Source organism: Chiloscyllium punctatum, chromosome 5, assembly GCF_047496795.1.
Source record: "Chiloscyllium punctatum isolate Juve2018m chromosome 5, sChiPun1.3, whole genome shotgun sequence".
In the NCBI taxonomy this organism is placed as follows: domain Eukaryota; kingdom Metazoa; phylum Chordata; class Chondrichthyes; order Orectolobiformes; family Hemiscylliidae; genus Chiloscyllium; species Chiloscyllium punctatum.
Window position 1 is genome coordinate 139,597,733 of NC_092743.1, and position 15,780 is coordinate 139,613,512.

General features: G+C 40.2%; 1 protein-coding gene across 1 annotated transcript in view; it reads left to right on the forward strand.

Annotated features, from left to right (window-relative positions):
• The first annotated feature begins 6,826 nt into the window (after positions 1-6,826).
• Positions 6,827-15,780, forward strand: part of vcpip1 (valosin containing protein (p97)/p47 complex interacting protein 1) — a 31,002-nt gene continuing 22,048 nt past the window's right edge. The window contains exon 1 of the mRNA XM_072571507.1: positions 6,827-10,220. Within this exon, the coding sequence (XP_072427608.1) occupies positions 7,613-10,220 (2,608 nt within the window). The 5' untranslated portion in view covers positions 6,827-7,612. The remainder of the gene's footprint in view (positions 10,221-15,780) is intronic.

Here is a 15,780-nt window from a genome sequence, read left to right on the forward strand (position 1 = left end):
TTTTCTTCAGGGCGGGGGGGGGGGGGGGGAAGAGAAATGGCTTGGACTGCAGCACCATGTGGTCTGCCGTGATGGTTTTCTCTTGTTACAAATGTAATTTCATTGAGAAGATGCAAAAAAAAACAAGAAATGCTGAAATTAAGGTTGTACTAATTCTTGGGTCGGGGTGGAGCTGGGGGGGGGGAATGTTTCAATATAAATTACGCCATACCGAAAGTGTTTGATATTTAAATATTTTGGTTTGTAAAAATACTGGTTCAGAAAATCCTTTTAAGTAACTATTTTGCCTTATTTAAATCAGGATCTCAATTCAATGTATTTGTGGACTATGTAATAGGGCAGAATTTGTTTGTACATTAAAATTATACAACATTAGGTCCTCTTTTAAAAGTATCAAACATGCAACCTTAAAACAAATTGATTGAGGACCTTGAACCCCTGATTTGTGTGAAATTCTGCAGTGCCTTTTTTAAAAAAAAAACAATTGTATCAGTGGTTATGCTTTAGACAGATGAGAGTATTATATTATAATATCTGTGCTGCTGCGTTTTTAATACAGAGTGTTCACAAAAAGAAGAGTGCATTTTAATTTTGATGTTTTGTTAAGATTGTAGAGAATATTAGAACTTGAGGCTGAGCTGTTTCAGTTCTGTCAATTATTGCTAAGACTTCATTGGCCCCCTTCATATTGCAACTTCAAAGAATGTCGAACTATACCAAAGTTCTACAATTACTGGTCTGTAACCACTGTAATTCCAACTTTTATTTGGAAGACATATTTTAATATACTCTGCATTTGTTTCCTATGAATATTTGAGATTTAAATCTGAACTGAAACTGCCTCTTCAATGGCTAGAGCACAGGAAACATTTTGTTGTGTTCTTGCTGTTCCACATTTTTGAAATACTTTTCCTGACAGCCTTCACATTAGCCAAGTATTGATTTGTTAAAGGAAAATAATTTTTGACTAACCTGAATGGGTTACCCAAGGGTTTGATTTTAGGACCATTGATTGTTGTTTATAATTGACTGAATTGTTTAGGCAATACAATTTCGAAGTTTATGGATTGTATAAACTTGACAATGTCATAAATAAGGTAAAAACAATGACTGCAGATGCTGAAAATCAAATACTGGATTAGTGGTGCTGGAAGAGCACAGCAGTTCAGGCAGCATCCAACGAGCAGCGAAATCAACGTTTCGGGCAAAAGCCCTTCATCAGGAATGTCATAAATAGTCAACAGAGTAACAGATTTCAAGACGACTGAGAATGTTGAAGTAGGCAGACATCACCAATTTAGTGTAGTTAAACGTGTGACTATCTTCATACTGGTAACCACCTAGGCAAGGAAGGAATGAGAGAGGAAATGCAAAGATACTTTCAGCAGCTAACATTGTCTCTAGAGTTTCTCCACTCACAGGTAAAGCACGCCTTCGGGCACCCCTCCACCACCTGATCCAACGGATTCAATCAGCTCCCCAGTCATGAGCATGAAAAGTGAAGAAGCTACCAACAGTGAAAAGGAGGTCTGTACGCTTTTTGTCAGTGGCCTTCCTATGGACATTAAACCATGTGAGCTTTACCTCCTCTTTCGATCATTTAAGGGACATGATGGTTCACTGATCAAGCTAACATCACAACAGCCAGTTGGCGTTGTTACATTTAACAGCAGAGCAGGAGCAGAAGCAGCAAAGAATGGTACATTCACCTAGCCAGTAGCTGCATGCTCAGATGCGCTGGTATCCTCCATCTGAAGCATCTCCACAAGAATGGAAGCCTCGTCAGTTTTGTTAAGTATTTAACTGCCTTTATCCAATAAGTCAGATTTCTCTGTGGAGTAGTGTGCAAGGACAGACTGGATTTTATTTTCAGGTTGGACTTTACTGAAGGAGATTTTGAATGACTGGCTCACTTCCACTTGATTTGGAGGGGATGGAGTGGTCACTAAGGACTGTGAATTTAAGGACATTATGGGTAAACTTTTTTTTCCACGTGGGAGGATGCTGCAGATTCTATCTACTCCATGGACTAGCAATTTTTGCTGTTATAATCATTGTATGTTGTGTGTAAATAGCTTGCTTAAGTACTGGCAGTAAGATTCTTATGAAGAAGGTGCTAGTGCCATCGAGGTGGTCATCATGGAATGATAAATGGACGGATGCTATATTAAATGGTTAATTTGCTCTGCTGACCTGCAAGAAGGCCATCACCACTCCCTTACCACCCGACGCCTAAAGGAAGAATGCCTCATCTTCCGCCTCGGGACCCTTCAACCCCATGGCATCAATGTGGATTTCACCAGTTTCCTCATTTCCCCTCCCCCCCCCCCCCCATCTTATCCCAGTTCCAACCTTCCAGCACAGCACCATGTCCTATCTGTCCATCTTCTTTCCCACCTATCCATTCCACCCTCCTCTCTGACCTATCACCTTCACCCCCACCTCCATCCACCTATTGCACTCTCAGCTACCTTTTCCCCAGCCCCACTCCACCCCCCCCTCCCATTTATCTCTCCATCCCAGAAGCTGTCAGCCTCATTCCTGATGAAGGGCTTTTACCTGAAACATCGATTTTCCTGCTCCTCGGATGCTGCCTGATCCGCTGTGCTTTTCCAGCACCACTCTAATGTTGACCTGTAAGAAATTGAATACCCTGGGGTAGTGTGGTGTGTCTTTGTCTTATAGGTGGAATGTGGGAGGTTTTCTTGGCCATTTCCTTGCCATTCGGAATAATTTACATTGTTTTCATCCCTATTCAGAAATCATAAGAACATTATAGTTGGAATTCTGACTACTCCCTGTAGTTAAATAATACAATTCACACCAGATCTGGCCATTAAGGGATGATTTGCATTACATTGTTTCTGGAGGTGAGGTGGTCACTTGGCATCTTGAGTGGCATGTAAATGTGAGGGGGATGGCTGGGGTTTGTCTTGTGGGCATTACTAACTGTGACGTAAAGACTTTGTGTAAAGGAAGGACTGTTTCCTTTGTTCAGAGAGAGCTTTTCCATGACCCCGTAAGCTCCAGAGAGAGCAACCCTGGACATGACTCACAAGCCTGGTAAAGAGTATTCAGGGTTTCTCCAAAGCTTGTACTGTACTGTGCTTAATAAAATTTGGTTGCTGTTGACAGAAGTTGGTGTCTTGCAGTTACATCAAGTGTGTAAGAACCTCAGGAAAAAGACCTTGATGACATGGATACGCGAACAGCTATTATTTAAAAAGATAGCATAATCTCTTGCTTTTTTTGGGTGAGTAAGACTTGGAGGCATGCAGAATCCTATGACATCAGCACTCTGTCATTTGCAGATCACTGACTATTGGGGAGTACAACTGATGTAGTGGCACTGTTGCCTCACAGTGCCAGCGATCCAGGTTTGATTTGAGCCTCTGGTAACTGTCTGCGTGGAGTTTGCACATTCTCCCTGTGTCTGTGTGAGTTTCCTCCGGGTGTTCTAGATTCCTCCTACAATCGAAAGATGTGCAGGTTTGGTGGATTGGCTATGCTAAATATATATAGTGTCCAGGATTTTGGTCTAGGTGGATTCGCCAAGGTAAATGCAGATAGGGTAGGAGGCTGGGGCTGGTGATGATTCTGGATGTCAACTCAATGGGCCAAATGATCTCTTTCCACACTGTAGGGATTTTATGTCCTGGGTACACTTTCTTCTATTTACACTCCCATAATGTGCTCTTCTGGCTTTCTCTTGCAAAGGATGATTGAGCATCAAATTCTCCTTAGTACTCTGGTTGATGTCAGAGTAGTATACTTGACAAGTCTCAATTCCCCGACCTGCCATTTATCCCTTTTCAAAAGTTCAATTATTCACATTCACAAACGTAAACCTGTGATGATAACTCTGTGGTTCTGGTTGAAAGGCTGTGTATAAGGTCTGAATTTTATGGGGTGTGGTGTGGTTAGAGAGTATAATGCCACCCCTTCTCATCCCATATTCAACTTGAAGTTGAATTAGATAAAGTGGGAATTATGCTTTTTGAAAAAGAAGTTCTCTTACCTGATATGAAGTAACACGATGGCTGCTTCCTTTCTGCTTCTCCAGCCAAATACATTATTGCAGCAGGTGCAGAAGCAGGCCCTTAACTAACCATTAAATGGGCCAGTTAATGGCATCATTGGCCTAACGGCAGGTGATCTGTCTGATTCCTATCAGACAGCTTGTGTTTGGATGGAAAAGCAGACCAATTTTAGTTTATGTGCTCACGTGGTCCAGCAAGTACTCTGGCTGGTGGTCCATAAAGTTTTCCCAATTACCATTTCTCACAACAGTTAACTGTGTAAGGGATGGTGGCTCAGTGGTTAGCACTGCCATTCATAGCACTAGGGACCCAGATTCAATTCTAGCCTTGGGTAACTGTCTGTTTGAACTTTGCACATTCTCCCGTGTCTGTGTGGGTTTCCATTGGGTGTTCCAGTTTCCTATGACAGTTCAAAAATATGTGGATTAGGTAGATTAGCTATGCTAAATTGCCCTGTAGTGTGCAGGGATATGCAGGCTAGGTGGATAAGCCATGGGAAATGAAAAGTTATGAGGATATGGTGTGAGGCTAGGTCCAGGTGGCATGCTGTTTCCACACTGTAGAGATTCTAATTCATAGCACCCATTGGTATTCATGACTGCCACTGTGCTCACAACAGCTGCACGTTTTCTTTTACCAGTGGACCCAACTGAAAATAATACACTGAAAAGACAGTTGAGCTCATTGTGGAATTTATTAACAAACTGTTAACTGGAAGCATTTGCATTGCTGTCTCCATTCCCTTGGAAAAAAAATCACAACAAATTCTAAATGTGTGAAAAACCACTGATACTATCTGAAATCATGATTTCCCCTCACAGGTTTCAGACTGTGACAGACAATTCAAAGAGAAACAGGAACGAACACATATCTGTGAATTTCTGATATGTGGCCACAACTAATATCTAATTAAAATGTTGATTTGTGGGAGAAAGATGAGACATAGCAGGAAAACAACATTGAGAGCTTTCTCCGTAACTGAACAATAGCAATTTCTTAGCTTTTAAATGACAGATACTTCATTATTATCAAGATGTAAAAGGTAAAGTTGCCATAGGGATGCTGTCTCATGACAGGGAGATGACTGGTGGTGGTTTAACCTGAGGGGAAGAGGGTGAGAAGCTGAGACCTTAATGATAACCTCAGCTGGTGCAGAATTAAATCCACGCCATTTGACATTGAAACTTGGACAAATGGTTCAGAAATGTTAAAAAAGTAATCATATTTTTGCTTCAGAGCTTTTTCATAACTTTTATTCAACAAAATTTGCAGTGTTTTATTACATAACCAGTGAGGATGAGCCAAAGAATTGCAGATACTGAAAATATGAAATAAAAAAATAAAATTGCTAGAGAAACCCAGCAGGTCTGGCAGCATCAGTGGAGAGAGAAACAAACTCATGGAGATATACAAACAAGAGTAGGGCATTCAGCCTTGTGAGCTTATTCTACCGTTTGATAAGATCTTGGCTGATCTCTGGCCTTTGGCCCTTATCCCTTAATGCCTTTGTTTAACAAAACAATTCTCATATTTAAAATTAACAACCAATCCAGCATCCACCTATGTTTATGAAAGACAGTTCCAAACATCTTGGCAGAAGAGGGCACTGCAAATGCTTTGCCAGAAACATCAATTTTCCTGCTCCTTGGAAGTTGCCTGACCTGCTGTGCTTTTCCAGCACCACTCTAATCTTGAGTTCCAAACATCTACCTTCCTCTGTGCATAGACGTGCTTCCGAATAGCTCTCCTGAACAGTCTGAACCTACTTTTTGGAATACCCCCTAGTTTTAGAATCTCCAATCAATATGAATCGTTTATTCACCCAATCTTTAATATCTTGAAGCCACTGATTAGACCACCCCCGAACCCTTCCCCCCAGCCCCAACTCCCCATTTCTCAGGACCCTTCCCTAGTCCTGATGAAGGGTCCTGCCGGATACAGCCACTCTTCTGCATCTCAGATTCTCCCTTACCTGTTGCCCTTTTTCCAGCACCACACTCTATCTACACCCGTAAAACTTCAAAATTCTAGAGAAAACAGGAGTCAACATTGAGTTCGGTGACCCTTCTTCAGATAAAAAAAATCAGAGAGTTTGCTAGGACATCTCAGCAGGTCTTGGCAGCATATGTGGAGAGGAGACAGTGAGGACTGCGGATGCTGGAGATCAGAGTTGAGAGTGTGTCGCTGGAAAAGCACAGCAGGTCAGGCTCCTTGAATGCTGCCTGATTATATAACCAGTGAGGATGAGCCAAAGAATTGCAGATACCGAAAATCTGAAACAAAAAAAACAAAATTGCTAGAGAAACCCAGCAGGTCTGGCAGCATCAGTGGAGAGAGAGCCAGCAACACACTCTCAGCTTCTGTGGAGACAAAGCCAAGTGAACTTCTCTGGTCCAGTGACCCTTTCGGAGAACCTGCCAGACCAGCTGAGTCTTTCCAGCAATTTCATATTTTGTTTCTGATGTTTAGCTTCTGCAGGTCTCTGGTTTGTTTTGCTGAGTGAACCTTTCTTCAGATTCTTCTCCCTCTCTCTCTCTACAGATGCTGCCTGACTTGCTGAGTTTCTCCGACAATTTCTGTTTCCGTTTCGGAGCATGGTTTATTACAGCTTTAAGCTGGTGGGGAAATGGATCTATGAGAAGGTCGCGACAACCTCTCATTGTCTGCCCCACCACCAGCGGCCATTTCGTTGACGTCACCGGCGACTCAGCGCAGGCGCGCAGCGGGGTATTAAACGTCATCAAAGGCAGACAATGGTGGGTAACTATGACACCGGCTTTTCCTTGGTAACCGCGCGGCAGGCCTAGCAACTCCTAATCTAAACTGACAAAAACTTACAGCGAGCCCCATCGGTCAACTCCTCCCTGCACAAGAGCGGGTGGGGAAATCAAACAACACACATTTGAAAGCCCCATAAACACACGCGTGCCCTCAGTTACAGGGCATCAACTCGTGAGGCAGGGTGATCGCCTGTGAAAATAATTTTTAATCGGGTGATAAGGTCACGGGACCATATTACCACAGAAATTACGACATCAAAAAGCTAGGAAAAAAACACAAACGCGATATAATCATCACCTCCACTCCCAGCACGCCTTTCGCTGCTCCAGCAGTTCAAGTCCTCCTCTCCATGAACTCGCCCGCTACTCACTTCAATGCGCTCTGGGACTTGTAGTTCGAACGCCTCACGTCCCACCCGCAAAGCGGACGGCCATGGGCTCGGCAGGAAACTACAATTCCCAAGAGGAGGCGCGACCCCGGCGCATGCGTATCTGTCCCCACAGTCAATCAACCTGCCTTCCCTCTCTAGCTCTCTCTCTTTCTTCACCGCTGTCTCCTGCCTTCAGTAAAAGGGATTTGTTTCGTTTCGTTTCATAACGGAAACTGAGGGTGGAAGGAGAAAGAGGAGGAAACTGAGTACTTCCGTGTTTCGTCTCCCACTCAAGAATATTGATGATAGGAGCAGTCTTTCCCATTATCAACTGACTATGACACTGTGAGCATTAACGACTATATATACATATATATTACATAGACTGGTTTTACTATAATCAGGAATAATCAATGAAACAATGTTGCAAGGATCTAAGAAAAAAGACAAACGTATTCTGTCGGGTACGTGTCCGGATCCCAAGTGCCAGGCTCGGCTGTTTTTCCCAGCCTATGGAGTCAGTATAGAATGTACTGAATGCGGTCAGCGCCATGAACAAAGAAATCTAGTCAATATAGAGGAAGTCACCGACCCAGATGTGGTGCTGCACAACCTGCTGAGGAATGCTTTGCTGGGAGTCACCGCCCCAAAAAAGGGCACGGAAATGGTGAAAGTGATGGGACTGTCCAATTACCACTGTAAACTGCTGTCTCCCATCTTGACCCGGTATGGCATGGATAAGCAAACTGGGAAAGCCAAGCTCTTGAAAGCGATGAACCAAGGGGAAATGTTTGATTGTGCCCTGTTAGGTGACAGAGCTTTCCTTATTGATCCAGAGCATATTGGGACTATGGGTTATGGAAAAGACCGTTCAGGGAGTCTCTTATACCTCCACGATACCCTTGAGGAAATCAAGAAGGCAAATAGTAATCAAGAGCGTTTAATCCCTGTACATGTGGATGGTGATGGTCATTGTTTAGTTCATGCTGTGTCCAGGGCTTTAGTAGGAAGAGAACTTTTTTGGCATGCTTTGCGTGAAAATCTCAAACAGCATTTTAAGGTAAACCTGGATCGTTACAAAGCATTATTTCATGATTTCATTGATTCGGCAGAATGGGAGGATATCATTAACGAGTGTGATCCTTTGTTTGTTCCTCCTGAAGGAGTACCTTTAGGTCTACGTAATATTCATATCTTTGGGTTGGCCAATGTGTTACATCGTCCAATAATTTTGTTGGATTCCCTGAGTGGAATGAGAAGTTGTGGTGATTATTCAGCTACTTTTCTCCCAGGATTAGTCCCTGCAGAAAAATGTTGGGGTAAGGATGGACAGCTAAATAAACCTATTTGTATTGCATGGAGCAGTTCAGGACGCAACCATTATATACCTTTGGTTGGGATAAAAAGGGGTCCTTTACCAAGGCTTCCTTTGAAATTGTTGCCCAAAGCTTGGGGTGTACCACAGGAGCTTATTCGGAAGTATATCCAGTTTGAAGATGACAACTGTATTTTGGGAGGTGACCGAAGTTTGCAGGACAAGTACTTGCAGAGGCTAGTTGCTGCCATGGAAGAAATTTTCTTGAAGACACATGATATTCACCCTTCTCTGGTAGCAGATGTTCATCAGTATATATACAGAAGGACAGGGGTGATTGGAATACAACCTGAAGATGTTACTGAAGCTGCAAAGAAGGCCGTAATTGAAAATCGTTTGCAAAAATGTTTGATTTGTGGTGCTCTTTCTGAACTTCATGTGCCTGCTGAATGGTTAGCTCCAGGAGGAAAGCTGTACAACTTAGCTACAAGCACCTATGGCCAACTGAAACCAGACAAAAATTACAGCTTTCCTGTCAATCATCTGGTCTGCTCATATGACCCTAAAGAAGATGTACTGGTGCCAGATTACAATTTGAGTCACTTAACATCTTGCAACTGGTGTCATGGTACTTCTATGCGCCATGTCAAAGGGGATGGTTCTGTTGTGTATTTAGATGGAGATCGAACTAATACCAGATCTGCTGGAGGTAAATGTGGTTGTGGCTACAAGCATTTCTGGGAAGGAAAGGAATATGATAACCTACCTGAGGCATTCCCAATAACTTTGGAATGGAATGGGAGGGTGGTTCGAGAAACTGTTTATTGGTTTCAGTATGAAAGCGATGTGACGCTAAACAGCAATGTTTATGATGTTGCTATGAAGCTTGTTACTAAGCATTTTCCTGGTGAATTTGGAAGTGAAATTTTGATTCAGAAGGTTGTTAACACTATATTACATCATACAGCTAAAAAAAATCCTGATGAATATACTCCGGTCACTGTTGAAGGGGCACACAGTCGTAGAGTTGGTGACTTGCAAGATGAACCAGCATCAGAACCACATTTACCAACCAAAATAATTTTAATGGGTCAGAAATCAAAGACTCTGCATAAAGAAGAACTGAACATGAGCAAAACTGAACGAGGTATTCAGCAGAATATTACCGACCATGCAGCTACTGTGCAAAAGCGGAAAACTGACAAATTACGCCAAGATCAGAAGGTACCAGGCCAACCATCCTCTCCTGGAATTGTTAAAGATGGGCCATCGTCTGCTCCAGCCACTCCCATTAAGTCCCCTTATTCCACATCACCATCCAAAGTAAAAAAGATTAGAGTAACCACTAGCGATGGCCGACAGGCAACATTGACCCTTCAAGCATCTGTAACATTTTCTGAGTTTCAAGAAAGCATAGCTAAAGAATTTAGCCTTCCCCCGCGTTTGCAATGTATACGGCATGGCTTTCCTCTGAAGGAACTGCACCCACCTAAAGTGGGATGGGAGAATGAGGTTTTGCCTCTGCAACACGGTGATTGTGTTTCTGTGGAGATTCTGAAAGACAGCAAGGAATCTGTTCCTGCTGCTTCAACATCTGCAGCTCATTCCTGGAAAACTGAAGAACCTGAAGCATCTGGTAGAGCTTCCGTTAAGGAGATGCAAGAGCATATTGATCTTGAAATGTCTTCCCTCTGCCTTCTAGCAACCTTAATGGGTGAGAAATTACATTATCTTAATTTTATTAATTCTGATTAACTTATGTAGGAATATTATTGTGATAGGATTCTGCAACTGGGAGCTATTAAAATAAAAAGAAAACTTAAAAGTGGAAAGCTGATGTAAATGCTAAAAATATATTAGGTCAATTAACACCGGAGAGTGAAAGATTACAGGAAAGTTCACATTTTGTGTTTGAATTGTTATTGATTATTTTGTTTCGCATTATTAATATTGTGAAACAGGGAGCAATATATTTATTATCCAAATTATTTTTAAGAAATGAAATAGTCTATGCTGCAAGGCTATAACTCTGTGTTTCTGAGTTTGTGAGCATATGTCTTGAGGATGTGTTTTAATGTTGTAAGCAGCAAGTGTGAAGCAAGAGAGCAGTGATGCAGTCGGTATCATGATGTGTCAAAGTTAATATATCACCACCCGGCTGTTACTTGATCTTAATTAGGTTGTGTGATGTCAAATGTTTTTGGAACAAACTGCATTGTGGTTTTTTTGCAAATTCACTTTACAAAATATATTGACATTTGTTGCGCATTAACAGAGTATTAGTTTTATTAACTTTGTTCCAGAACTTAATATGTTTATACTGTTTTCTGTGTTTATGTCTTTGACATTATAAATTCAAATATAATCAGCAGAATTATATTTCCACATTGATTAGTAAACATATGCATTATTTGATAATTTCATCCAATCATTTGAATGTTCCGATAAGAAATGGTTAAGATTAGATTCCCTACAGTGTGAAAACAGGCCCTTCCACTCAACCAGTCCACATTGACCCTCTGAAGAGAAACCCACCTAGACCCATTTCCCTCTGACTAATGCACCTCGCACTGTGGGCAATTTAGCATAGCCAATTCATCTGACCTGCACATCTTTGGTGTAATTTGTTTCTTTTTAAGGTCTTTTAAGACTTCTTGCTCACTGGGTATCTTTGCGGTAATATAAATTAGGTGTAGAAATGGGATAGAACTTTGGATGAAAATTACTTAATTCAGATACACTTAACTAGTAAAATAAACAATTTTTACTTATTGTTATTAGTATGTTTTGTAAATATTGTAGTTTATATGATTAGCGAAGGTTTGAAGAGTCTGTTTGAACACCAGTCTGATTTTATAGGCCGCATTCATATCTGAAGCCTTGAACCTTTGCACTTTTTGTGTATGCCATGATTCAAAGTTCTGTTATTATTGCAGTGGAAGTAAATCCAGGCATATTATGAAGGTCCTAAGCTTAAGATGACTGAAAAAGCATGATTACATTAGATTTTGGAACATTTAACCATATTATGGTGAAAATTTTCCAATTTGTCCATTTTATGTGAAAATTAAAATAAATGTCCTGATGGAATATAATGATTTTAGCCTTCTGATACTGAAGTTGTTCTTTCCTCTCCCAACAACAATTTTCTTGTTTTTAATTTTCTGTTAATTAAGGTAGTTTCATCTTATTTGGAGGAAACAGCAGTTTCCAAAGTTTGTTTCAGTACTACAGTGCTATTTTCAGCACAGTTCAGTCAATTATTGCACTGCTACACTAAAATTATTGTATCTCACCCTCTGTATACATTTGCAATTCCAGCAGGAATTTGGGTAGTGGGCAGGAGTAGAAATTGTTTTTTTATATTTAATTAATGGGCTATAGGCATTGCTTGCTAGTCAGTATTTATTGTCCACCTGTAATGATCTTGAAGAAGTGGTAGTGAACTCCCTTTTGAATCACTGCAGTCCTTGCGGGGGAAGATACATCCACAGCATTGTTGGGAAGGGAGTTCAAAGAGTTTAACCCAGCTAAGGTGAAGGACCACAATGTAGTTCTCAGTCACTATGATGTGTGGCTGGGAAGGGAGCTTGCGGCTGGAGGTGTTCTTGTGTATTTGCTGTCCTTTTGTTTAATATGGTAGAGGTTATGAGTTTGGAAGATGCTATTGAAAGAATCTAGGTGAGTTGTTATAGTGCAATTTGTAGGAAGTGCACACTTTAGCCATTGTAGCCACCAATGATGAATGGGGTAGCATTCAGGTGGGCCCTTTTTTGTCCTGGATGTTACTGAGCTTCTTGACTGCTGGTGGAGCTGCATACAGTTTGAAATGAAAGGGTTATTCTATAAGGTGGGATTCAGTAGCTCAGACATTCAATCTCCATAGTTTAGAAGAATGAGAGCTGCTCTAATTGAAGCTTAGACAATTCTTAAAGGGCTTGACAGGGTCAGTGTTATGAGGCTTTATCCTCTATCTAAGGAGACTAGAACAGGTTGAGAATAAGGGTTTAAGCATTTAAAGTAGGGTAAGGGGATCTTTCTTCACTCCAAAGTTGTGACTTGTCGGAAATTCTCTACCCTACAAAGTAATGACTGCTCAATTAGATTGTTTTCCAGAAAACTGGTTAGTGAAGCAGAGAACTGGAACTAATCACTCTGCACTTCTTTATTAACTTAGACTTATACATTAGAAGCATACACCATCTTACTAAATATGCCACCTGACTAAATGAACTGTGGATGCTGTAAACCAGAGACAAAAACAGAAATTGCTGGAAAAGCTCAGCTGGTTTGGCAGTATATGTAGATAGAAATCAGAGTTAACATTTTGGGTTGAGTGACCCTTCCTCAGATGTGAGACGGGTTAAATTTTGATTATGTTGTAACATTAGCTGTAATTGGCACAAGCTAATACTTTAGACATATGGATTCAAATCCCATAAGAGCAGCAAGTAGATTTTTAAAAAAAAATGATAAATCAGGACTAATTCTTCTAATGTACATGAAACTATTGCCAATCATCATAAAAACCTATCTGGTTCACAAATATCCTTCATGTAGGTATTTTTATGACCAAGTTAATTGACCTGCTGAGCTTTTCCAGCAATTTTTATTTTTGTTGTTGTAATTGAATAACTAGCCTCTGTTTTAAAATCTAACATTTCAAGACTGTAAACCTTTTTCAAAAATCTGCAAAGTCTACTTTTCCTATCCACATGAAACGTTTTCTTCGATTTAAATTTATTACCTATGTTTGTGTGTGTGTGTTTTTAAGTTTTGTTTTCTTACTTTTTGAGGATTAGTGGGTAATTAAATGAATGTTCCTTGCAGTCAACAAAGCATTATAAGTTTACTCCTTAATTTTGGCCTAGTTAACTATGTTATAATTGAAATGTGATAGCGGAATGCTAAAATAAGAAATAAGGCGGTTTTACGGCATAGCGGAAGAGTCCATGCCTCTGGACTAGAAGGTACGGATTCAAGTCCCTCCTCCCTTACACAGGTCCAACAAATTGATTTATGACAAATCAAAATATTTATTGCAACTGACCAAGCGAAGTTTACAAAAGAACGAAGTCAATTCTCTCTCTTCACTTGGTCATAAAAATACCTACATAAAGTATATTTGTGAATCAAATGGATTTTTATGATAATAGGTTCATGAACAGCATTTGAGGAAATAGTGCTGATTTATCAATTATTTTCTTTAAAATTCTACTAGCTGACCTCACGGGATTTGAACCCATGTCCCTAGAGCATTAACCTGTGCCAATTACAGTTAATGTTACAACATTGTCAAAATTTAACCCGCCTCTCATTTTTGCAGAGAAATGAAAGTGCCTGTTGAAATTGCTTCTTTCATTTTCAGACAACCAGTGATGATTCTTGTGTTTGTTCCATTCAAATTTCAATTAAATGTGGAATAGTGCTTAGTCACGATGGAGTTTTTAAGAACGAAAAACAGGCCTATGAGGCAATAGAAAATTAGATATCCTTGTATTTATTCCTGCTTAATTTTTTCTGCATGCACTTCAGTTGGGAGATTTATCTTGATATCAGTAAGTGAGGCGTATAAGCTGTAATTGTTTAATATCATACATTTGGCACTTTATACATCATTTGTTATAAGCTGTTAGCGTTCAATCCCATTAATCCTCATTTATTGCAAATAAAAAAAACGATTCAAATTGGACCCTTAAAGATATTTGGATCATTGCAGGAGTCCACTTACATCTGAAGAGAGAATAGCTTTTTCAGAACTTTATTTAGTGTGAAACAGGTTGGCCTTTAAACATGTGTTAAATCTGAAAATTCAACAAAAGGATTAAGTAGCTAGTTAGAGTTGCACTCCAGTTTGACAGATTAAAGTTACTGAAATTGAATAATGTAAATTAAGTGGTAAATATAATTAATTTAGAAAACATTTGGAATTTTCTATCTTAGGCTGAGATCAAATACACACACACACAGTACATGTTATGTTGCTCGTACTTTAAAATAACTAATTCATTTTGTAGTGTCCATGAAGTTTATAATGCTGAAAATACTTGGATTGTAGAACAATGAATTGGATTGCTGGAAATTTACCACATCAAATATTTCTTGGCAGATTTTAAGAATGAACTGTTTAATTTTTCACAGACCATTATGGTATGTGTATCTCCTGAATGGCCTTGCAGCTGGAAGCAGCTGAGGAGCAGCAGAATGTGTTTAGAGGATAATCATGTGGACTTGTACACTTTGAAACTTGTTGCTTTATCTTTTACTTACACTGTTGCAGCTCATGTGACAATGATGTTTTTTTAGAATACTGTTGGTGGATTGCACAAGATTTCAGTGCGTGCCTGAGCTGCTTGAAGCAATATTTAAAATTCTGACACTCCAGCGCATGTTTGCGTCCTCAAACCCTGGCAGTATACATGCACTAGACCAAGTGCATTGGCAGTAGCTTGTTCAGGAAGGTGCGGTTAATTCATATCAGGTAGTTGTAAACGACTGCAACAGGTGATTTTTCTCCTGACTTTATCTTGTTTGTGCAGAATAAACAGTGATGGAGAGAACTAAATAGTGTATATTGAGATACACTATTGCGTAGCTCTGAGATGCAGTGGGATCCAGGTGCTCTTGAGCAGGAATCACAGGAAGTTGGTATGCTCATTCAGCAAACAATTATGAAAGCTGATAAAGTGTTATAGATTATTTTGAGAGTAGTGTGGTAATAGTGAGATGTGGAGAGATTTGCTAGAATGCTGCTTGGGCTGGGTGTCTTGGGTTATGGGGAAGGATTGGCGAGGTTAGGGTTTTCTTTGGAGCAGTAATGGCTGATTGTGAACCTGATAGACGTGTATAAAATTATGAGGGCATAGAGAGAGTAGATGGGAAGGCCCTTTATCCATTAGTAGAGAGGTCAATAATCAAGGGCCAAAGATTTAAAGTAAGGAGAAGAAGACCAAGACGAGGGTTCAAAAGGACTTTTTCACCTAGAAGGAGTGAGATTCTTGATCTTAGTGCCTGAAAGGGTTGTTAAGTTGATTGATTTATTGTTGTCACATGTACCAAGATAAAATGCAAAGTGTTGTTTTGCATATTATACAGACAGATTGTACTGTACAAAACCAGAAGATCTTGTAGCTTTTAAGCAGTGTTTACTTACATTGCTATAACCTGCAGGGAAATGGGCCAAGAGTTGGAAAAGGGCATTAGTGTAATCAGATCTTTGGCGCAGACCCAATGGACTGAATAACCACCTGATGTACTGTAAATGTCTGAGAGTC